The 22871-nt window shown below is 56.6% G+C and overlaps 2 protein-coding genes across 2 annotated transcripts in view; one reads left to right on the top strand and one right to left on the bottom strand.

Moving 5' to 3' along the window:
• Nucleotides 1-1478: 1478 nt before the first annotated feature.
• On the bottom strand, nt 1479-9304 carry dld1 (dihydrolipoamide dehydrogenase mitochondrial precursor; the record flags this gene model as incomplete). Its single annotated transcript, XM_002954885.1, has 11 exons — nt 1479-1694; nt 2166-2285; nt 3047-3134; nt 4003-4093; nt 4550-4655; nt 5217-5288; nt 5955-6114; nt 6454-6611; nt 7729-7896; nt 8968-9108; nt 9200-9304. The coding sequence occupies 11 exons, from the start codon at nt 9302-9304 to the stop codon at nt 1479-1481; spliced, it is 1425 nt and encodes a 474-aa protein (XP_002954931.1).
• Nucleotides 9305-10499: 1195 nt separating this feature from the next.
• Nucleotides 10500-22871, top strand: part of VOLCADRAFT_106596 (uncharacterized protein) — a gene marked incomplete at its 5' end in the record, with an annotated part of 24419 nt that continues 12047 nt past the window's right edge. The window contains 21 exons of the mRNA XM_002954937.1: nt 10500-10526; nt 11124-11336; nt 12141-12278; nt 13046-13150; nt 13304-13444; nt 14014-14064; nt 14359-14456; nt 14692-14788; nt 15211-15315; nt 15857-16003; nt 16401-16462; nt 16660-16729; nt 17031-17144; nt 17379-17492; nt 17945-18025; nt 18347-18382; nt 18757-18978; nt 19839-19940; nt 20074-20235; nt 20859-20989; nt 21430-21592. Of these exons, the coding sequence (XP_002954983.1) occupies nt 10500-10526; nt 11124-11336; nt 12141-12278; nt 13046-13150; nt 13304-13444; nt 14014-14064; nt 14359-14456; nt 14692-14788; nt 15211-15315; nt 15857-16003; nt 16401-16462; nt 16660-16729; nt 17031-17144; nt 17379-17492; nt 17945-18025; nt 18347-18382; nt 18757-18978; nt 19839-19940; nt 20074-20235; nt 20859-20989; nt 21430-21592 (2379 nt within the window). The remainder of the gene's footprint in view (nt 10527-11123; nt 11337-12140; nt 12279-13045; nt 13151-13303; nt 13445-14013; nt 14065-14358; nt 14457-14691; nt 14789-15210; nt 15316-15856; nt 16004-16400; nt 16463-16659; nt 16730-17030; nt 17145-17378; nt 17493-17944; nt 18026-18346; nt 18383-18756; nt 18979-19838; nt 19941-20073; nt 20236-20858; nt 20990-21429; nt 21593-22871) is intronic.

Raw genomic sequence — 22871 nt, 5'->3', positions numbered from 1 at the left:
TGTGCTTCCGATTATATATATATATATAAAGTAACTTTAATGTAGTTTCAGTCGAATCGTCCAACGAACTTGTTAAGACCAGCAAAGCGCCGGACCCCCGTTGGGTCCTATTACTGTGGCTACCATTCACTGGTATATGAGTGTCGGTCATTTCCAACACCCCCCCGTGAGCGACACTCTCTCGCTACGGGCCTTCCCGTGCCTCATCCCGGTCTCCCATTCTCTGGGCAACAGCCAGTGGGTATCGATCCGGCGACCTCTCGGCAGCGCAATGCGCCATTCGGGGCTCATAACCTGTTAAGACCAGCAAAGCGCCGGACCCCCGTTGGGTCCTATTACTGTGGGTACCATTCACTGGTATATGAGTGTCGGTCATTTCCAACACCCCCCCGTGAGCGACACTCTCTCGCTCCGGGACTTCCCGTGCCTCATCCCGGTCTCCCATTCTCTGGTCAACAGCCAGTGGGTATCGATCCGGCGACCTCTCGGCAGCGCAATGCGCCATTCGGGGCTCATAACCTGTTAAGATCAGCGAAGCGCCGGACCCCCGTTGGGTCCTATTACTGTGGCTACCATTCACTGGTATATGAGTGTCGGTCATTTCCAACACCCCCCCGTTCTTCATATATATATATATATATATATATATATATCGAAAAGCTAGAGGTTGACGGTCCTGGCAGCTAACCGCTTTCTTCTCCGACGTACCACCCTCGCTCAGACGGCCCCACCTTGGTGCGTTTGCTTCCTTCCCAACCAGAGGCACCCCCTACCAGCTCCCGAGTGCCAAAACACACACGGCATGTGAAGTGGCTGAGGACACGTCGTCAAACTCCCCAAACCCCAGCGCCACTGCAATCTGATTACATACATACACGTGTTTTGTTGCAGCCCACGTGTCGTTCGCCCCCGCATGTTCCCCCCCAACCACCAAGAAGTCCAGCTGTGGTATTCGCATGCATGCATGTATGTATGTATGTATGTATGTATGCAGCAAGGTAAAAGGTAGGGAGTCGTCCGGGGATGTGGCGGACACCAAACCAATCAGCACTATCAGCATCAACTTCACCACCCTCACCCACCACCCTCATCACCACCACCCTCATCCCGCCCTCATCACCACCACCATCACCATGCTCGTATACCCTATCCGTAATCCCTACCCACCATCACATCATCATCATCACCATCATCATCACCATCATGACCTTCCACCTCCACCACCCGCCTCCCAACCACGCTCGGTGCACCACCACATCACTTCAAAACCCCCTTCAACAACCACAAAACCAAATTCGAGGCGGTGATGTGATTATTGCTTATATTCTCAAAAGCCACCATCCGCTGGGCCCCCCCCCAACCCGCGCTGCACAACACACAACGTTCTGCTATTCACTTTTCACACCTCCGGCCCGGCGGGGGGCCCCCGCCCAACTCCCCTTTCCCCCCCACATACACACAAACACAGAGAGTCCTGTTTACATGTGGATGGGCTTGCCAAAGGCGGTGGCTAGCGCCGCCTCCTTGACCGCCTCCGACAAGGTGGGGTGACCGTGGCAGGTGCGCGCAATGTCCTCCGCGCTGGCGCCGTACTCCAGCGCCAGCACCCCCTCATGGATCATCTCACCCGCGTTGGGGCCCATGATGTGCATCCCCAGCAGCTTGTCGGTGCCCTTCTCCGCAATGATCTTGACCTGGGCCAACATCGGTCAGTCAAGACACAGCATGCATGTTCAGCATGCATGTTCAGTGTCTCTATTATTACATATTGCTGAAAAACAGTTTTGGGGTCAACTTTTTTTGAGGAAAAGATAGTCGAGGGATTGAGCGCAGAGTTCAGTTTTTTGAGAGAGCATTTTTTAGTGCTGGGGAACCATCATGTTGCGGTGCATTTGTTTCAATGGGCTCGTAGGCGTGTGCCCGAACATATGTACACACGGCCGTACATGCCCCCCCACATGTACACTATCAGACGCCGTCAGGTGGGGGAGGTGGTGATGGTGCTGCCGATATTTCTTTGAGGGGGAGGGAAGGGGGGGAAAAAGGGAGGAACGCCAATGTTTGGTGGGAAATCAAAAGAAAAATCAAATACCTCGTGCCGTGACACACACACACACACATACACACACATACACACACGCACACACACACTTTCTCTCTCTCACCATGCCGTCTGTGTCGCCCACTGCGCGGGCACGGCTGTTGGCCATGAAGGAGAACTTTCCGGTTTTGTAGTCGAGCCCCTTGGCCTTGGCCTCATCCTCGGTCAGTCCCACGTACGCCACCTGCGGCCCATCACATAAGGCATAAGTGATACAGGGCGACAAAGGAAAAGCGGGAAAAGGTCGGGTGTATACACACATACACACACGCACAAGAGAGAGAGGGGGGCGGGAAAAGGCGGGTTCCCCGCATCCCCCGTGCACCACACACAAAAAACACGTCATCGTCACCATCTGCATCCAATCCTCCACCCCCCCCACCACTCCCACCCCCAGCCCAGCCCATCCTCGCCTCTGGGTGGGTGTAGCAAATAGACGGTACGGTGGCGTAGTTGACGTGGCCGTGCTTGCCTGACACCACCACACGGGGACGTCCCAGTCGCCCACCCGGTCAGGGGGTCAGGGGGTCAGGGGAGGGAGGGGAAGGAGGGAAAGGGGAGAGTCACATGCTGGAAATCAGAAACTGGAAAAAGCTGAGAAGGGGAAACGGGGGGGAGAGGGAGTGACCAAGTGAGTGCACACAGGACAATGATACACACATGTACGATGGTACGCAAAAGCCAGGACGGGCAATATTTGTCCCGGGGACGCAATCGGCTGGGAGGAGCTCATCATCACCTGGGCCCGGGGGGCCCCCCATAAAAGGTGAAAGGTGGCTACAGACAGACACGTGCAACATATCGCCATCGCCGCCACGGATGCAACAAAGCCACATCCTACAATGTACACATACACACAAAAGCACTCTCTCTCTCTCTCCCCCCTCTTCCCTTCCCTTCCGTTCCCCCACCAGGCCCTTATCGCGCACCTGCAATGGTCTCCACCGCCGCCACGCCATCCTCCTCTGCCTTGTGCGCCAACATAGGGCCCTTGATGATGTCACCGATGGCGTACACCGTGGGGATGTTGGTACTGCCAACACAACGATACACACCGCAACACGGAGGACATACGTACGGGACGACGGGTCGGGGATGTACGGAGATAAACCGGGGAAGTAACTTTAAACCTACTTACTGAAGTAGTAGGTAGATGCAAAATGTAAATCGACGTCCCCCTCACCAGCCTGCGGACCCTTCTCTCTCCCCCTCCTCCCCCTTCCCCTAAACGATCTGCCGCCCTCTCTTTCTCCCCCTCCCGTCTCTCTTTCCCCCTCCTCCCCCCCCCCATGCCGCTGCTTCTGCTGCCTGGCCAGGTGAGTCCGAAGGAGGTTCGAGTGCTTTGTCGGTATATCGCGTTGCGTCGGTCGGCTAGCCGGACTAGGATAGTCGGGTCGGTCGGGTCGGTCGCGCGTTTTTTGGGGGTTTGCGAGGAGCACTTGCATACCACCAGTTTTTTATTACCAGCTTTTAATCAGCCAGTTCTTCGCCAAACCTCGTCAATGCCGCAGCCAGGCTGGCGGCAAACTCTATTCCGGCTTCACGTCAGCAGTTTTTTTTACTACTTTTCCGCCGCCTCTACTCCTACCTTTACTTCTTTACGGCTTGGCATTACTGCTTTTCTTCCGCGCCTTTTTTCCGCGCCTTTTTTAAGTCTTGGCGGCTAGGTAGGTAGTTGTCCGACATCATCTTCATTACATCATACCGAGGTCGCCGCCTTCAAGAACGCCTTTTGGACAGTTTTACTTCTGGTACACTGTTGCCCAGCGGCAGCAGCTTCACTCGTTCGTGGTTTGCCTTTCCCCCCCCCCCATCACCGATCTAGCCCACCCCCTCCTCCCCCCTCCCTCTCTCTCCCCTTCCTCGCAACGGTCTGCAGGCCCCTCTCTCCCCCTCCTCACCGGAAGTTGGAGTCCACCTCCACACGGCCCCGGGCGTCCTTCTTGATGCCCAGCTGCTCGAGACCCAGACCCTGAGTGTACGGACGACGACCTGGCCGCAGGACGATGGAGGGGGAGAGAAAAGGGGTGGGATTGGGGGTGGGGTGCTGTAGGGGGATACATGGGAAGAATGCAAATTCACAGCAGCACCCTTTCGCAGCTCGGTCTTCGAAAAAAGACCTGAAAACGCAATGAGATAGGATCCATTAAAAAGGGTAGGGCCGGATGCGGGCACCCTACCCCGTCTTCTTTCGCGGCCTGCAGGACTGATACATTGCTGACTTCTGTTGTTGTTGCTCGGTCAAAATCGCCGTTGACGGAATTGCCCTTGAGCCGGTGTCCCGCGCGCGCGGGTCCTCGTCGACATCACGATTATTATTAATATTTTCCTACGAAACTGCTAATGCTGTTTAGTGAAGAGAGAAACACAAACATATGAACATAGACACAAATATTTTTTTGTAACTACACACTTCCTCCGCTCCCTCACCCCCCCTCGCTCACTCACCAATGGCCACCAGGCACACATCGCACTCCATGCTCTCCACGGCCCCCCCCTTGGAGGACTCCAGGGTTAACTTCACGCGGCCCCCGACCACCTCACCCTTGGTGACCTGGGGCGTGGGTCATGGGGGGGTGGGTGGGGGTTGGGTGGGTGGGGTATGAGCGGGAAGGGGGGGAAGACGAACCGCTGGCGAAATGAGCAAGGGGGGCCGGTGCATAGGCAGGGAAGCAGCGTGCGTGTGTGAGAATGTGAACGTGTGGTGTAGTTGCAATTCGGTGGGTTCGGCAACTCACCACCAGCATCCAACCAAATCTAGCGGATCAACGGCGCATCAACTTAGATCCTGGTCAGCTCGCAAGTTGATATTATCACGTCCTACATCGTCCATATGATGGGGGGCCACCTCCCATTTCAACACTCCTCAAACACCCGAGGAGCCGGCAGGCGGATTTGAACCCGGGTCGGCCGGGAGCAGAAGTCAGGCCTTAACCTCTGCCAGCCGCCTGCCTATTCATGTATGTATGTATGTATGTATGTATGTATGTCGTACACTGTACACTGTTATGCAGTTGTCGTGGTGGTGGTGCACATGCCACTGTTTTGAGCCCTACCCTCCTCCTCCTCCTGTTCCTCCTCCTCCTGTTCCTTCTCCTCCTCCTCCTGCTCTTACCTTGGTGTTCATCTTGAACCTGAGGCCCTGCTTCTCCAGGGTGCGATGGAACGCACGACGGACCTCCGAGTCCTGACGGTGGTGGTAGTGGTGGGGTGGTAGATCGTGGTGGGGTGGGGTGCCAGAGGACACGGGAGGGAAATCAAATTAGGGCACGAAGCCGCGTGCACATGCGAAAATGTGTGTCCCTGTATGTGTGTCTGTACGTGTGTCTGTGTGTGGCAGCCGAGGCAAAGGAGGCCGGGGAGAAGGGGGGGTTGTTTTGCGTGAGGATACTGAGCACGGGTGTGCAGCATGCCAGCATGTGGAGAAAGCTACCGCCAAAAGAGACCCTTCAGTAGGCTCCTGGGCCCTCCGCTGCCCCCCAGTGTATGGGCACACGTATCACCTCTCTGGGTAACCCAACCCATGTGCAACACACACACAAGGATTGTCAGGCTCCCTCCCCTCCTCTTACATTTCCCCCCCTCCTCAACCCCCGAGTTCATACGCAGACGTTTCCCGTACATACACGTAAACACCCAAAACCCCGAACACAGCAATAAGCCGAGTCCGGCCGTCTTCCACCCCCCCACACACACAGAAATGCTCGTATCTCCCACCCGCCACAAAACGCTGGTTGAGCCCACCCTCCGTCCTTCTCACTGCCCCCTTACTTCCCCTCGCCTCACCCTGCCATATTCCCCCCATGGACCCCAGCCAACAGGACGCAAGCCAACAGCCTTCTTCTCCACCCACCATCGACGGCACGATCGTATCCAGGAACTCCACCACCCCAACCTTGGCCCCCAGTCGCTGGTACACGGAGCCCATCTCCAGGCCGATGTAGCCCGCACCGATAACCACAAGCTCCTTGGGGACCGACTTGAGAGCCAGTGCGCCCGTGGAGGACACGATCCTGTGAGGAAGGGGGGGAGGGAGGGGGGAAAGACGAACCACAAACGAGTGAAGATGCTGCCAGGGCAAGATGGGGGGGAGGGGGGGGGGGAAAGACGAACCACGAGCGAGTGAAGCTGCTGCTGCCAGGGCAAGTGTGTACAAGAAGCAGAACTGACTAACTGACCAGTGCTGTGAAGGGGGTGGGGAGGGGGGGTATTTTAGGAGGGCGAATAGCCAGAGTACATCAACAGTACAACACAGCACAGCACAGCAGCGAGACCTAGCAGTTACCCTCTCGTCGCCTCCGGTCCGCCCTAACCCTTCCCCCCTCCCAACACCCGCGGCCCCCCCCGCTCACTTCTCCTCGTCAATGGGCACCCCCGGCAGCGGTGTGACCTCGGAGCCCGTGGCCAGCAGGATGTTCTTGGCCTTGAGGCGGGTGGTGGTGCCGTCCAGCCCCGCGACCTCCACCTCGGTGCCGCTCACCAGCTTGCCCCACCCCTTCACGTAGTCAACCTGGGAACCATACAGGACCGCGGTGTGGGCGACGGAGGGAGGTTGGGGAGAGAGAGACTGAGAGGTAGGGGAGAGAAAGAGGGAGAGAGAGAGAGAAAAAGGGAAAGCGAAAGAGGGAGGAAGAGCGGGGGAAATACAAACCACGAACAAGTGAAGCTGCTGCCTGCTGATAGGCGTCCTTGGAGGGGGAGAGAGGGGAAAGACGAACCACACACGATTGAAGCTGCTGCCAGGGCAAGAGAGTAGAGGGGAGAGAGGGGGGGAGAGAAAAACATGGAAACAAGGAGGGAATCATCCCATGACAAGAAGCAAGAAAAAAACAGCCGATAGCCAGACGGGGGAGGGAGGGAGGGAGGGAAATCATAAAGCAAGTTCATCGCCTTCCCCGTGGACTCTTAAATCCATCCGCTACCCCCCTCTCCGTGGGGGCCGTGTAAGACCTCCGCCCTCCTCAGTGTACGGATGGATATATTTGTTGTTGTGCTGCGCATCTCTGCCTCCTGACAGTACCTGTTGGCAGTAAGTGGCCACCCCCGACACGACGGCTCCTATCGGGAAGAGGTCTTTAAGAGGTCTTAGGTGCAGCAGGCATGCAGCAGGGGTTCACGCAATTTAGCCACGCCTCCACCTCCTCCCCCCCTCCACACACACAACCACAACCACAACCAGGCAACGGACACACGCACAAACGCAACATATCTACTACACGCACCACTGCCCCTCCCTCCCTCGTCCACTTTTGCTACCGGCTTTCCTCCCGCTGCTTCCGCCCCTCTTTTACAAAACCCGAGGTCCAATTATAATCCGTTGCTTAGCCGTGCTGGGCTTGTCTCCGGGACTCCATTGTCCCAGTACGTCTTCGTACGGATACGTACCCAGACCCGATTTCCCCCCCCCCTCTCCCGGGTGGGTGGGCACTGAAACACATCACCAACCCCTCACCCCGAGAGCCCCCCACTCGCACATCCCCGACCTTCAACTGGGGTTTCACACGTTCACATTTCCCCCCCCGACTCCCATCGGCCCCCAGCGCCACACCCACCCCGAAACACCTCACCCACGCACACGTGCACACAAGTACAGACACACATACACACATGCGCACACCCACGCCGACCTTGTTCTTCTTGAACAGCCCCTCGATGCCCTTGGTCAGCCCCGCCACAGTGGTGTCCTTCTGCTTTTGGATGGCAGAAAAGTCGTACGAAAGGTCACCGACCTTGATGCCGTACCCGGCGAAATGGGACTTAGCCTCCGCGTACTTGTGGCTGCTGTTCAACAAGGCCTGCGGGGGATTGGGAGGGCGGTTGAATTTTTAAAAAGGTGATGGGTGTTTTCGGCGGGGCGGAGAATCGTATATGATGTGTGAAACAGGGGGGTGTATCTTCGCCCGTGGCAGCTACCCTGCGAAACCCTGCCTTCCCCGGTATTTCGGGGCACCCTCATCCAGTCACCCCTAGTCAACTTCTCAGTGGATCGCTCAGGTTCCGCACCCACCACCAGCATCCAACGGAATCTGCCGGGTCGACAGCGGCCCAACTCCGTTCCTGGTCGGCTCGCAGGTTAACTTTATCCCAGGTCACCACCGTCCACCAACTAGGGGCGCAATGCCTTCCACCATCGGAAGGACTTTTGACCCTAATGGGTATCGATCCCGGGATCTCCCGGGGGCAATGGTCGCGCCTTACCAGTGGTGCCAAACCCTATATATCGTATATGTATGAAGCGGCAAGTCGCAACCGGGAAGCGGGTGGGAAAAGGGATGAAGGGGAAAGAGGAGAGTGTGCCAAGAACATCGGTTACGCATGGGTGTGGGAGCATACAAGCCCGTTGCGTTGCGCTGCGCCTCATAGCCTTCAAAGGTGTTGAGAGAAAGGATTGGTTAAAGCAATAGGGATGACAAAAGAAAGGACTACAGAAGGACATGCGCAGAACGTTTCGTGGAGGGGTAAGATGGCATGGGGCACATCCACAGCCAGCAACGCGTGTTCGGGGGCGGTAGAGCGTCTGGGAAGTTACGGACGGCGCAAGGTGCGGAATTTCGCCTAGTGGGTTTATTGGCAGGGATTGATATTCGCCAGAGAGCCCAAACATGTCTGAGGGTCCACGAGAAAGCGCGCCACCCTGAAAACGTGACCACCGCCGCTTCATCTCCGGAAATGTGACAGGGACGATCCGCGGAAAATAACAAAACCGGGCTTGGTTGCTTTGCCCACGAAGTCGGGCTTCGTTATACAACCTACTTTACGAATAATAAGCTTCGTCTGAGCTTCGACGGAAGCCACTGATGGCAGGAATCGCGGTGAACCTTCCGACACTGAAATTATCGACTCCTACCGATGAATTATGCACGCACCTTGGACGGGATGCATCCCACGTTCAGACAAGTTCCACCAAGCGCCCCACGGCCCTCCACGCACGCCACGCTCAAGCCGAGCTGCCCTGCCTTGATGGCTGCCACATAGCCACCCGGACCACCGCCAATTACAACCAGATCCTGTTGCAAACATCGTCCGCTGAATTAGATAAGCCATACATGTGCATGCCTCTTGAATATCCGGATAGCAGCGTCCAGCGATTGCGCATACCTTCTCTGCAGCAGCAGAGGCATATGCGCGCTGCTGCGTAAGGAAGGCTGCAAGGTACCGATAGGCCTTGCCGCCGCGGCGCGCACAGATCTGCGGAAGAACCATGGTACTTTCGTAAACCTAACTATGTGATGGTGTCGCTGGCCTCCTACCACGAATGTCAGATAATTAGACAAGTACACACAAAGTTCTGCGACAGTATGCCGAGATCATTTGCCGTTCCTACTCAACACATGGCACAGTGTACGACAGCGAACGCTGTGCGCCCGAAGCACAGCGTGCGTGTTGCAACGTCACAATGTGTCTAGATCTTTTCCATCGTTTTGAATGCTGTGGGGCCATCGGTCAGCTTTGGAATTTCTTTGACAGTTCTAAGCTACGCACTCTTCCAGACCTGTGCAGTTCTCAGTTAATCAACTGATGAGTTAAGCAACACTCATGCTATGTGAAATGACAATCCACTACAACAGCCATCGGCGCGGCTGACAGAAGTGTCGCCTGGTCAATGGCTAACAATCGTAACGACCAAGTCTGGAACTTATTGCGGGGCGATTATCCGCCGCAGCTTCGTGGAGCTGGGCAGCAGCAGGTAGGCCCTTCACATTAGAGCGGCAAGCTTGGTCCGTCTCCATGGCCAACCCAGCGCGACGCGTCGCCTGAATGGAGGCGCCCCACCTGAAAGTCTGCGACTCTTACGCCCGCGACGTTACTAGACGTATCCCCCCAAAACTATCAGCCGGGCGTATGGGTCCCAGGGCTGGGGGCCTTACGGGTGTCTTGTTAGACGCGGCATGGACCTCGATTACTGATACTGGACCTGCCCATACCTTGCAAATGCCGATGGTACAGTCAAAAAGCGGTGAACATCTCGGACGGTTACAACTATCAGCACCAAAACTTATTCGCCAACGTTCACACCCTCCGTTCACACCTTCCGTTCCGATGCTCCCTCCATTCACGCCCCGCGGCTACTGCTACCGTCGCCGCGGACGCGGACGCTCTGCATCATCACGAGCCCCATTCTAACGCACGATACACTCGAAACCCCACTCCCTCCCCCCATCCCCCAATCCTCTGCCGCTCATGCCATCTTCAACTCCACTCCACCGCCACATCACCGCCGCAACCTCCCGCTCCACACCCATTCTGCTGCTGCTGTTGTGCCGCCGCTGCTGCTGCACCGCCGCCATTGCCGCTGCTGCTGCTGCACCGCCGCCATTGCCGCTGCTGCTGCTGCTGCTGCCGCCGCAGGGCTCCCCACCCGTCCCTCTCCGAGCTGCATCCGCGGAAGGTCCCTCCTATGGCGCTGGAGGTGGCGGAGGTGGAGGTGGGGGTGGGGGTGATCTGCATCCCCGGCCCGCCTGGCTGTCCGAGGGGCAGCGGTCCGGCCGGTTGCCGCCCTTAGAGGTGGGTGCGACACCTCTCAGGGTTCGCTCTTGTGCCGCTCCTCGTTCTGGACGCGTCTGTGGAATGGGTGTGTGGGATGGATTTCTGTTGGGGGGACCTAAGCTATCCGTAAGCTGTCTGCAAGCTGTCTGCTGCTGATGGTGTTGATGTTGGTGCTGCTGTCGAGAGGTGTACTCAGGGCTCAGTCGGGGTTTACTCTATGAGTGAGTGAATGAGTGGCCGGCTGGCCGCAGTGGACTCGGAAAGACGGCTCTTCCGCCCGTTGCGGTTATGAGGTGCTGCAGGAGACGGGTGCTGCTTGGCACCTTCGAGCTCTCGGAGCGCTCAAGTTACTTACGGACTTACCTGAGCGACGTCTAAATGATGCCCCATCTCCCCTTCCCCCTCCCCAACATCCCCCCGGCCCTCTGCAAACTCTAAGGTTAACCCTCCCCAACAGCCGATGCAGGGCAACCTCGCGGCGGCAGTCCTGGAGGCGTTGCCCCCCGCCCGCCCCGCCCCTTCCCCGTACCTGGAGCGCCTGCCAGTGCCGCAGCCGCGCTACAGCCCCGGAGCCGGCGGAGGCGGCGGCGGAGTTTACGATGGCGTAGGCGGCGGCGGCGGTGCGGCGGCGTTGGTTCAGCAATTTGGCGATCGATTGGCTGCCCTGGAGGCCCGTGCGGCGATGGCTGAGCAGCGGGGGGTGTCGGCTGAGCAGCGGGCCATGGCGCTGGAGAACGTGACCAAGGAGGTGTGGCAGCGGCGGAAAGGAGGGGGAGGGGGAAGTTAGGGTTGGGGCAATCCTGCTGTGTAATGTATGTGTGTCTCTTCAATGGTGCTGGTGGTGCTGGTGGTGCTGGTGGTGGTGGAGACGAGAGAGGAGAGGGACGTGTGGTAGGTTTCCTGGGATGCGGGTGCTGTTGCGGCACACCGCGCCACGGGGCGCCCAGGGGCCTGGGCCTGGGAGCGTGGGGGGAGGGAGGGAAAGGTAGCGTGAGAGGTGGGCTGTTGGAGCAGGCCCGGAGTAAGGCCCGGGGGGCTCCAGCGGCTGCGGGGGGAAAAGAGTACTGCATCCTGTATGATGAAAGGCGGGGAAGAGGGAAGGCTGAGTCAGGGAAGAGGAGGGGAGGGCAGGGGAGGGGAGGAGAGGGTTCGCGAGAAGGAAGAAAGGGGTTCTTTCACCTCTCGCAAAAATGCTCGTCCAAAGATGCTCGGCGGCAACCCTTCTCAAGAGGGGCAGAGGAACGGTACGTTTCGGTATGTCGGTATGTATGTGGTATCGGTACATACATGCCTGAGATTCCCTTGTACTACGGGTGTTGGTGGGGATGGGCGCCCTTCCAACAAAACCGTTACATTTCGTTTATTGACAAAACCGGAATAACCGACATCAAGTATGACCAAAACAACCAACAAACCGACAACGAACCAGAGGGGGCCGGCCCCCAGGAACCTCACCCTACCCCGACATATGCACGAATAAGTACGTATCAATTAAGGATGTACGCATGTATGTATGTTAGTGACATGGGTGTCATTGTACGGCAATGCACAGGTGAGCCGAGCTTACGACATTCAGAACCAGCGGTTGACGGCGGTTAGTGGCGAACTGGCGCGTGCGGCTTCGGAACTGAACGACCTGAGGCTGCGTCAGGAGGGCGCACATGCCTCCTCCGCAGCGGCGTCTCAACAGGTGCGTGGTTGGGATGTGGGGTGGTGGGATGTGAGGTGGTGTGTGTGTGGGGGGGGGAGGGAGTTGCGGCGGTGGTGTGTGTGATGTTGGGGTGTGGGGGTGAGGGTGTGGTGGGCAGGCAGGCTGTGGGTGGCCCCCCGCGGAGTTACTAACCCATTTCTGTGCCTTAACTGCTAAGGTGCCCTAACTTAAACACAAGGTTTTCGACACCCGTCTCGAGAAGGCCGAGCAGTTTGTGACTGAGGAACTGATCTTGCGGATTGAGGCGTCAGGGGGGGGTCGTGTTCGACGTTTGGTGGAGAGAGAGGGGGGGAAGGCGGGTTGAGAAAAATAAGAGTGGGAGAGGAGAGCGCAAAAGGAAGCTGGCTGCAGGGAGAGTGTGGAAAAGCAACGACCCGCAGCAACGACCCCTCAGTCAACCCGTAGGAGGGGCATGTCATTCCATTTGGCCACCAAAAGAAGTGAAAACGCAATGAAAGTAACCTTACGGACTCGAACACGTACAACTGAACTTATCTAACTATCGTCCGATTACGATTCAAGCCCAACCCCCTCTCAGCTTCCGTGTCCTGGCTGTTCATTTGCTCCCACCCTAATAATGTTTGTCAGGTCAACCCCCAATGCGCTTCTTATGTCTCGTCCATCACTCCAATCTGACGTAACACACATGCGCACAAGTCACACAACCCATCCTGTCGCTCATCCCCCCCTCATCCTCTCATCCCCCCCTCATCCCCCCCTCATCCCCCCTTCCCCCCCCCCCGCAGCTGATGTCCCTCAGCTCCGAAGTCCGCAACCAGGAGTCCCGGCTGGTGGCGGCCCAGGCGGCACTTCAAGAGGCTACCAGGGTGGGGGCGGAGCTCAGAGGGCAGGTGGGCCGGGAGGGGGGGCTAGTGGTGCTACTGCTGCTAGTGGTGGTGCTGCAGCTCACTAACCGCTCTTGCTACTGCTCATGTCTGATGGCGCTGCTGCTGCTGTTACTGTTTTGTTGATTGCGCTACTGCTACTGCTACTGGGACTGCAAGGTGGCGATGCTCGGTGAGGAGCTGGCTCGCGCCAATGCGGATCGAGCTGCGGCCCAGGCGGCCATTGAGCGGCTTAGCCGGGCGGTGGCTGAGGGGCAGGCGGTCAGCGCCATGGAGGCGAGGAGGCAGCTAGATGAGCAGGTTGGGGTCCTCTCGTGTGTGGGTGGGCGGATGGGGGGTTGGGGTGGGGTGGGAGAGGGAAAGGAGGGAAGGGAGGGAGACGGGGACGTGTGTATGGGGTGTGAATGTGTTTGTGTGGGTGTGTGCCTGGACTTGTCTGATATTGGAAGCGAGCGGGGTCTGTGTGTGTCTGTGTGTATATCTGTTACATATTGATCCGGGCCTGACACTGGCCAGGGGCACCTAACCGTATAACACCCCAACGGGAACGACCGCCGAAGCCCTGCATCATTGGAGGGGCGTCTTTTATTTATCGGTCAGAGTCCTAACCGTTCTCCCTTATCAGCGCAAGGTGCCGTCGCCTGTGTGTGTGTGTGTGTTGGGCGGGCCAACGTTCTCTGTCTCTCTGCAGCAGTGTGTGTGTGTGTGTGTGTTTGCATGATCGTGTGGTTATGCATTTCCTTTTCAATTACTTGGGTTTCTTCCTGACGTACACTCGCCCTTCCTCGCTCTTCCGAACGAACCCCACGCCAAACTCCCCCGCTCTCACACTGACACTAAAACACACACGCACCCATTCCGTGTCGAAGGGTGCGGCATTTCGAGCGGAGCTTGTTCGTCGGCAGGCGGCACACGTTGAGGTACGGCAGCTCCAGTACGACAGCCTGAGTGTCGTACAAACAATTGTTATATCAGCTGGGTTTCGGCTTCGTGGTTTGAATTCTGGGGGAAGGAAGGGAAAGGGAGGGGGAAAAGCACCTCCACAATCCAAAAAAATCCACAACTTCCGCCCCAAAACCCATCATCACCATCAATTTTTATTTGCCCCATCTTCCCCTCCCCTCCCCCCCCCCCCCAACACACACCCCACCACCAATCCACCACCGCCAACTCACCCCTACCCACCATGCTTCCCGCATCATGATCATCCCCAGACTATGTCCGCTCTCAACCGCGAGGTGGAGAGCTACCGAGCCGAGGCTGCGGCTGCGGGGCAGGCGCTGCACCTGGCAGTGGACAGGTTGAACTCCAGGTGCGGGGGAGAGAGGAAAGGGTTGGGGGGGAAGAGGGCGGGGATGGCATTGGGGAGGGAAAAAGGTCAGGAGCAGGAGGGGAGGTCCTGGAAAAAAGGAAGGAAGACGTATTACTATTATCATTATTTTTTTATTGTTGTTGTTGTTGTTGTTGTTATTAGCCCCCGTCGTCATTATCACTCTCTTCCTCTCTTTTTCACTTCCTGCACTTCCCCTGCTCCTCTGCTCCCACAGGATTCAAACTGAGGAGGCGGCTCTGGACCGGCTCCGCTCCGAAACCGCTGCCGCTGCTGCCGGCGAGGCTGCCGTCATTGGCAACCTCCGGGGCCAGGTGGCGGAGTTGCAGTCCGTACTGAATGTACGGATCGAGGGGGGATGAGGGAGAGAAGGAGGGATAATTGATTTATTTGGATAAGGAAGGGCGGACAGACAGACTGACTGACTGACAGAGGGAGGGAGATTTTCATAACAGAGAACGGGAGGAAGGAAGGAGGCCCAAGCTGGGATGTGTGTATGTGTGTGTATGTGTATGTGTGTATGTATGCGCAGAGGCATGCGACGTGTTTTGTGATTATCTCTATTCCCCGTCCCCCGGTACTTCCATTCCCCCCTAACTAGTCGGGTTTTGTTTATATTTCTAGTTCCCCCTCCTCCTTCTTCCCCTCTTTTTCCCCCGCCCTCTTTCCCCCTTCCCCTCCCTTTCCAATTCCCCCCTTCACCCGCCTTTCGCAAACCTTACCCCGCCCCCCGTAGAACATGAACCAGCAGTTGGTCGCTGAGCAGGCCCTCCGCCGCCAAGACAACGCAGCTCTGGATGTCAACATGAAGGCCATGGAGGGGGCACTGCTGCAGGCGCAAGTACGGATGTAGTACGGATGAGGGAAGGGGGAGTGTTGAGGTGTTGGAGATGTTGGGAAGGGACATTTGGGGGGGGGCAGTGCAGCGCATGTGTGAGAGTGTGTGTGTGTGGGGGGAGGTAGGGGTGTGGACGGGGGGAAGGGTTTGGGAGCCCGGGGAAGGAAAAGACGAGGAGGGGGAGTTCACTGCTGCGGGCACGGGTAACTTAGGGTTTTAAGGAGGTTCCGTTTATAACGGGAAAAAGCCGTTTTAAGTTTGGATTCTCTTTTGGGGTTTAGGCCTAAAAACCTTGTCCCCCTCCCTCCTCTCCTCGTCCGCAAACCCACGGGCAATCCCAAATACTCACCCACCGTGCCCTATCGTACACTTACATCAAACACACCCATTGCTACATTTCCCCTTTCACCCTGGACCTCCCCACCCAACCCCCATACGCACACACAAGCCAAACCCGCACGCTGTCTTTACACCCTAGAAGACAGCCATCCTTACGATATTCATTTCCCCCTCCCCTCCAAACCCTTCCCCTCCCCCACCCCAGGACCAGGTTGTTCGCCGTACAGTTGCGCTGTTGGAGGGCAAGGCAGGTCAGTTGATGCGCATGTTGGCTGACGTGGATGGAGCTGCACAAATACGTGACGAGGAGGCCCGGGCGCAGGGGGAGCAGCAGCTGGGAGCGTTTGTGAAGGTGTGTGTAGGGAGGGGGGGGGAGGGGAGGGCGCTGTGTGTGTATTTGTGTGTATGTCTGTATGTGTTTGTGTCAGTGGTTGAGTGAGCTGTTGGGCAGCTTGGGGGGGGGGGTAAAGGGGTAAGAGTGGGGGGAAAAGGGGTTTTGGTTCTTTGGTTCTATTGCGCATGTATTGAAAATGGCTGTGTGACTGTTTTCGCATGTAACCCAAAACCCGCGCGTCCCCCCCCCGCATTTCCCTCGTACTGTTCCCCCCGCGTTCATTTCCCCTGCAACTATACACACATACCCGTGATTTTCTCCCTCTCACCCCGATTTCCCCCCACCACCACCTCCCCCCTCTAACCCCCCCACTCTTCCCTCCTCCCCCCTACCTCCCCACCCCTACCTCGTCAAGGCCGCCGCGCGGAAGGAGAAAGTGGGGCTGGAGCGGATGATGGTGCTGGAGGGCGCGTTGCGGTGAGCGGTAGAGGAGGGGCGAACCGGTGGACGAGGGGAAACGGTGTGTGTATGTGTCGTACGAGTGTGCATGTGATTGAGGGGTTTGAAAAGGGGGAGGATGTAAGTCAGGTAGGTACTTCCCGCGAAACCCCAAGCACCCAACATTCCCCCAACCTCCCACATTTCCCAATCCCAATTCCCCTGGCCCCCTGTAGCGATATCGCCACCGCCAGCTCAGCTAGCTTGGAGGCCCTGCAGCAGCGGTTAGATCAGGGACTGGCGCAGGTACGGCAGGGTACGGCATGGAGAGTGGCGTGTGCTGGGGGCGCATGACGGTTCACAGGCACGATTTGCCAACAGCATCTTAACCACCAGTACTACTATAACCACCATAACCGCCACATCGACAAAGATTCCTTTTTCGCATCAGCAAACCTCAATCATCTACCCACCACCTGGCCAACTGTCTTTCTTGCCGTACCGTACTGCAACCACCGCACACCGCCACGTCTATGGCCTCCGCCGCCATCTCCCACCCCCTTGGCCCCTCCCCCTCCTCCCCCTCCTCCCCCTCCTCCTGCATCAGGTCGCTGCCGCAGTTGACGCGGCCCGAGCCGGCACTGAGGACCGGGAGGCGGCTCTGCGTACGCAGATAAACGGGGCCCTGCAGAAGATACGTGCGTACGCCAGGGACATGGAGGTGCGGGGGGCCGGGAGGGGATAAGAGAGAGGGGGAGAGGAGCGAGAGAGAGAGAGGGAGAAAAGAAGGGAAATGAAAGGAAGAGAGAGAGAGAACATCTCATTAATTGGCCGAGGAGATTATGTGTTATACATGTTTCATTTTGTGTATGCCTGCTAAGGGAACCTAAGAAGCTCCTAAACCGCTAAAACCACTAAAACCGCTAAAACCGCGAAATGTTCTCCTTTGACGCAGGAATCTCTGGAGCAGGAGCGCATCAAGTTGGAGGAGGTGGTCAAACTCGAGATTCGCGCCCGGCAGCAATCCACGGAGGCGGTCAAGGAGGCGCTGGAGGGGAGTGTGGTCAAGGTGAGGGACGGGTGGAGGGGTGAGGGTTAGGGGGTTGAGGGGGTGGGGGTAAGGGGGGACGGAGAAGGAGGGCAAGAGGCTGTGGTGCTGTCACTCAGAACAAGGAAAACCCCCTTTTGCGTGTTTCGTTCATTCCCTTCCCCCCTCCCCCGTTTCCCCCTCCCCCCGTCCACTTCTCGTTTCCTACCTTTCCTCCTCGCCTGACTCGATTTTAGCTTTCCGCTGTTGCATCCCTTTCCTGTTTAGGACTCCCCCCCTTTTCTGATGGCGTCTGCCTGTCGCTCTGTCTGTCTGCAAAGCTCGTTTCTTCCCTGTCGGAAACCTGGTCATATTACATCGCATACGAGTAGGGGCGGACTTTCCTTACGTATACTGACGCAGAGCGCGTGCACGTGTGTGTGTTTTTCTCCCCATCTTCCCCCCTTCTTTCCCCCCTCTCCCCAATACCCCAGCTGGCCGACCGTGTGGCCTCCCTGGAGAGCTGGCAGAAGCGTGTGGGGGGACTGAATGACGAGGCCATCAAAGGATATGAGGTGGGGTTGGGCCCGGGGCGGGTGGGTGGGTGAGCCTGGGGCGGCTGGGGCGGGAGGTGGGTGGCCGAGGGGCGAAGGGGCAAGGTCAGGCGGTTTAGATCACGTGTGTTGAGGGGGTGAGTGGAACAAAGGTGAGGGAGCCAATGCCAATCTACCTGAGTGAAGGTATGGAACGTAAGGAAAATGTTTGTCTGTACGTCTGCATACCTGACGCGTGAGCGCTCGATAGCGTGCAGGTTCTGTTATACTATGCTGCGGCGACTGTGTTTTTTTCACGCCTCCCTGTTTTGTAAATGCCCGATCGCATCGTGTATCCTGCAGGATTTCAAGAAGGACATGAAGCGCTTCCAGGACGAGGTACGATGCGTGCCGTACGGTGTACGGTGTACGGCAAACATCGCCTAGGATTACCTTGGCTTTTCAGCGTTTTAATGCAGCTCCTGCCTGCCTTGAGAGCCAAGACCTCCTGTCTTCTTCTTAGACCCGCGAGTAACCTCTTTTCATCTGTTTGGTATGCGTCTCATCATTCCCCTTCCCCTTCCCTTTTCCCCTTCCCTTTTCCTCTCCCCTTCCCCCTCCCCTTCCCCTTCCCCTTCGCCTACTACCTTAAATCCCCTTTCCCCCCTACATTAAGACTAGGACTAACATGCCATGTCCGCTACAAAGCCACCACCCACCCTGCCCAACCTCCCTTTCCCGCCCTCGTCCTCCTGCTCCGAAACCCCTCGAAGACCCTGGACGACCTGGGCACCCTGCGCACCTCAGTCGCGTCACAGGCTCGCGAGCTGTCCTCCCTGCAGTCCGCCGCCGCCACGGCGGACCGAGACCTGGCCGCCGCCAAGGCTGATCTGGCCACCCACAGCTCTGACCTGGGGTCGCATACGCTGCTGCTGGAGGGGCTTCGGAGCGGGGTGGCGGCGCTGGGAACCGATCTGGGGGCGTTGAGACAGCAGGTATGTGTGTATGTGTGTATGCTTTTTCTGCGTGTGTTCGTGTGCATGTGTGCGCTTGTGTGTATGTGTGCGTGTGTGTGTGCGCGTGACGTCCGTGTGTGTGTGTGTGTCTGTGCGTGTGACGTCCGTGTGTGTGTGTGTGTGTGTGTGTGTGTGTGTGTGTGTGTGTGTGTGTGTGTGACGTCCGTGTGACGTGTGCGCGTGTGTGTTTCAAATGACCCCAATGAGCCGCGCTCAGGAACTGGCGGGGGGAAGGGGAGGGGAGGGGGGACTGGTGTGACCAGTGTGTATGGGCGTGTGCCTCTCTCTTTATCTGTCTGTCTGTCTGTAAGAATGTTTGTCTGTATGTCTGCATGTCTGTCTATATGTCTGTATGTACGTATGTATGTCGGTATGTATTAAGAGAGTGAGGTGGGAACCGGGTGGTGGAGACCGAAGTGGAGTATCGGCGAATGTCCCTCGGAGCACAAAGCGAGCGGCAGTAGCGGCAGCAGCAGTGGTGGTGGGCGTTACGCGTCCTGTGGGAGGATGGGTTTTCACGAAGTGCGGTGTGTATGTGTGTTGCATGTGTGTCTGCATCTATGTCTGTGTATGCGTATGTATATGTGTATGTATATATGTTTCAATAAATCTGATGAACCGCGATATGAGAACGTAGGGCCGAAATGGGTGCACGAAACCGAAGTGAGCTCCGTAGTCCAGCGACGTGTGGGCCTTCCCGTAAGATACTGTACCTCGAATTTGTATGTGCGTTTGTATGTATGTGTATATACACTCCCTATACCCGACCCGCTTTTCATTCCCTCTCCAACCCCCTCCCTCCCTCCCTCTTCCTCCCCCCCCCCCGGGGAACCTTCCAGACATCCACGGATCTGAGCTCCCTGCGTTCCGAGCTGCAGCAGGAAGTCAGTGAGCGCAGGAGGGCGGTGGGAGACCTGAAACATTGGTTCGACCAAAACCAGGTACGGCATGAGTGTTATGTATGTATGTATGTATGTATGTACGGCATGTATGTAACGTGTACAACCCCCCACTGCAATACCCCCTTTCACCCACACGCCTCTCCCCCTCACACATGCACATACACACTACCAGGTCGATGCCAAGCTGTCCGAGGAGGCCATCAAGTTGGAGTTGGACTCGCTGAACAAATCCACTGACAGGAGGTTCGAGGCGGTGGAAGCGGAGGCGGAGAGAGTACGGCAGCGGATGGCCAAGGAGCGGAAGGACTTTGAGGCGTTGGAGGGCCTTGTGCAGGTGAACAAAAAGGAGGAAACGGAGAGAACAGGGTTTTGGGTGGAGGGTGGGGAAACCGTGTGGACGGGCGCCCTATGTGGTGGCAGCCTGGCATAGCAGTACGGCATTGGTAGTACTGGTAGGTATGAGTCGTAGGATTACTGTTGTTGTGGAAACGTTGTATTCGCTGGCGTTGCAGACATGCAAGTTCCGAACAGATAGCTATCCGTCACTGTAGATGATTGATCGAAGGGGCAAAAGGCTGCATTGCAAATTGTTACACGGTATGCAATATAGTGACATCACCCAGTTTCGATCTGGGGACCTTCTGTGTGTAAGACAGATGTGATTCCACTACACCATGATGCCCAAGCCATGTATAATCCGGATACACATTAGTATATAGATAGACAAAGTTCATCACTTGTGCTGTACCACACCCTAGCCCTCCTCGCGCCCTTCCTCTTTAATCAGATGAATATGAATACATCGTCAATGTCACCGCATACGTACATGCATTCGTTGGCGCCTTCACAGGTGCTCGATTGCCCACACGCACCCATACCCGCAAGCCCCCCACATCCCCATTTACCTGCAACCCCCCTCCCCCTCCCTCCACACCTCCACCATAACACACCCTACAGGTCCACAGCGATGTGTTTGTCGATGTACAACACAAGCTAACCTCCCTGGACCAGAGAGCCAAAACAACTGAGGCCAATTTAAGCAACGCGGTGGAGGACATCCACGAGCGCCTGGAGGCGGCCGCGAAGAGGTAAGTATGTACGTATGTATTTGTGTGTGTTGGGGTGGGAAAGGAGATCTAAAAACAAAGAGTGTTAAGGGGAGATGAAGGGGGCTTGAAGGGAGGGACTTAACAACGTAGCCCCCGCACCCTGACCCCTGTGAATCACCCCGGTGATGCAAACACACACACGCAAAAAGAAAGCGTGCAAGGGGGGTTCACAACATGGTCGGTTGTACATCGGTAATTTCCTGGTTCCTGCGATGACATGTGCAGATTACCACATGCGCAGAACTCACACACGCTTTTACGCACAGACGTATATACAGACGTACACACACCGTGTATGTGTGTGTATCGCATGTGTACAATGAACCGGCCCTCCCCCTTCCCTCCAGCCATTCCCCTCCCCCTTTCCCCTCCCTCCCTGTTTCCCTCCCCCTCTTCGGTCGCTTTCCGTCCATCCGCAGCGCCGCTAAGGACGCAGCTGACCACAAGGCCGCCCTGGCCGCGCTCTCAGCCGCAGTGGACGAGCGCCTCACGGCAGCTGCGGAGGCAGCGGAGGCAGCCCGGAAGGAGCTCGAAGAGCAAATGGAAAGAAACCAACGTGTGCTGGAGGAAGTCATGGCGCAGGTGTGTGTGTATGTATGTGTGTGTGTGTTTTGTTAATGATCTGTGCTGCAGGGATCTGTGTTCGTGTGTGTATGTATGTACCGTAGTGCTACTCATAGTTCGTGATCGCTTTGTTCGGGGAGGGGTAAAAAAACATTCTGAAATTTGTACGTGCTCTTTGAATTTCGGGGAAGGCCGGACCAGATTTTGCGGTCATGATACAAATTTCGGGGCCCCTTCCAAAGTTTCGGCGCTTTTCAAACTGCAGCTTCCAGTCAGTCTCCCTCCACCGGGAACCTTTAGGCTCATGGTCTCACCATTTTCGCACTTTGGAAACGCCCTAGCAAATTCTGGACCGATCGTACAGTTCAGTACCAGTGGCAACGACCTAATAACCAACTACATTTTATGTATTTAAGAGCTGATTTCCGCCTTGAAATCCTAGTTTTTGCGAAGTTTGATCGACCGGCTTCGGAGGGTACGATATTTCGGGGCTGCGATCCCTTGGGATACTTTAGAATTTGTATGTGCTACATATTCGTGGTGCCTCCCGAATTATTGTAGCACGAACTATAAGTAGCACTACGGTATGTTCTAAAGTATGCGTGCGTGTGTCAGAGGGACCCGTGTGGAACGTGCGCATGTATGTATGTATGTATGTATGTATGTGTCTGATTTGAGGCATCGAGAATTTTTACGTTAGGGTCCTCTCCGACACATGACTGAGTGTACGAGTATCTTAACCGAAGGCAACAGAATGTTGGGTCTTCCTCCTATTGGTGCTGGCGGTGGTGACGCAGTGTTTTTTTAAAGTAATATATTTCTTATAAGGAATAAAGAGGTCATCTTGGCCTTTGGAAAAACGGAATGAATTGAGGCCGACCCGTACATTTTCATTCCTCCAGCCAAAAACGTCCATTGCTGCCAGATTGCTCCGTAGTGTGCAGGACTTAGTATTATCGATCATAGAATAGATATGAGGGGCCGTAAGAAGGTCAAGCCCGTGAGCCAACGCGGCATATGACCGGTCCTCACATAGCCAAACACGCAAAAGGCAACGACTCGAACGTCGAACAAACACCAAAACAGCAAGATAAGCCTGAAAATTGTGACGGCCTGTGATTTGCTATGCGGTTCCTTGCTTTGGGCCTTTGCTTGGTGGGATTTACTTATTGCTCACAAGCAGTGCCAGAACTATCTATGCATGTGCATGAAGAGTGCGCACATGAACGAAAACGCGGCAACGCAGTGCGTGCCTCTTGGTCTATGAGGGGAGTTGTAACTTATGGGGGGGGGTCTG

This window comes from Volvox carteri (genome assembly GCF_000143455.1).
Source record: "Volvox carteri f. nagariensis unplaced genomic scaffold VOLCAscaffold_47, whole genome shotgun sequence".
Classification (NCBI taxonomy): domain Eukaryota; kingdom Viridiplantae; phylum Chlorophyta; class Chlorophyceae; order Chlamydomonadales; family Volvocaceae; genus Volvox; species Volvox carteri.
Note: the sequence above shows the minus strand (reverse complement) of the source record. Positions and strands in the feature narration are given on the sequence as shown.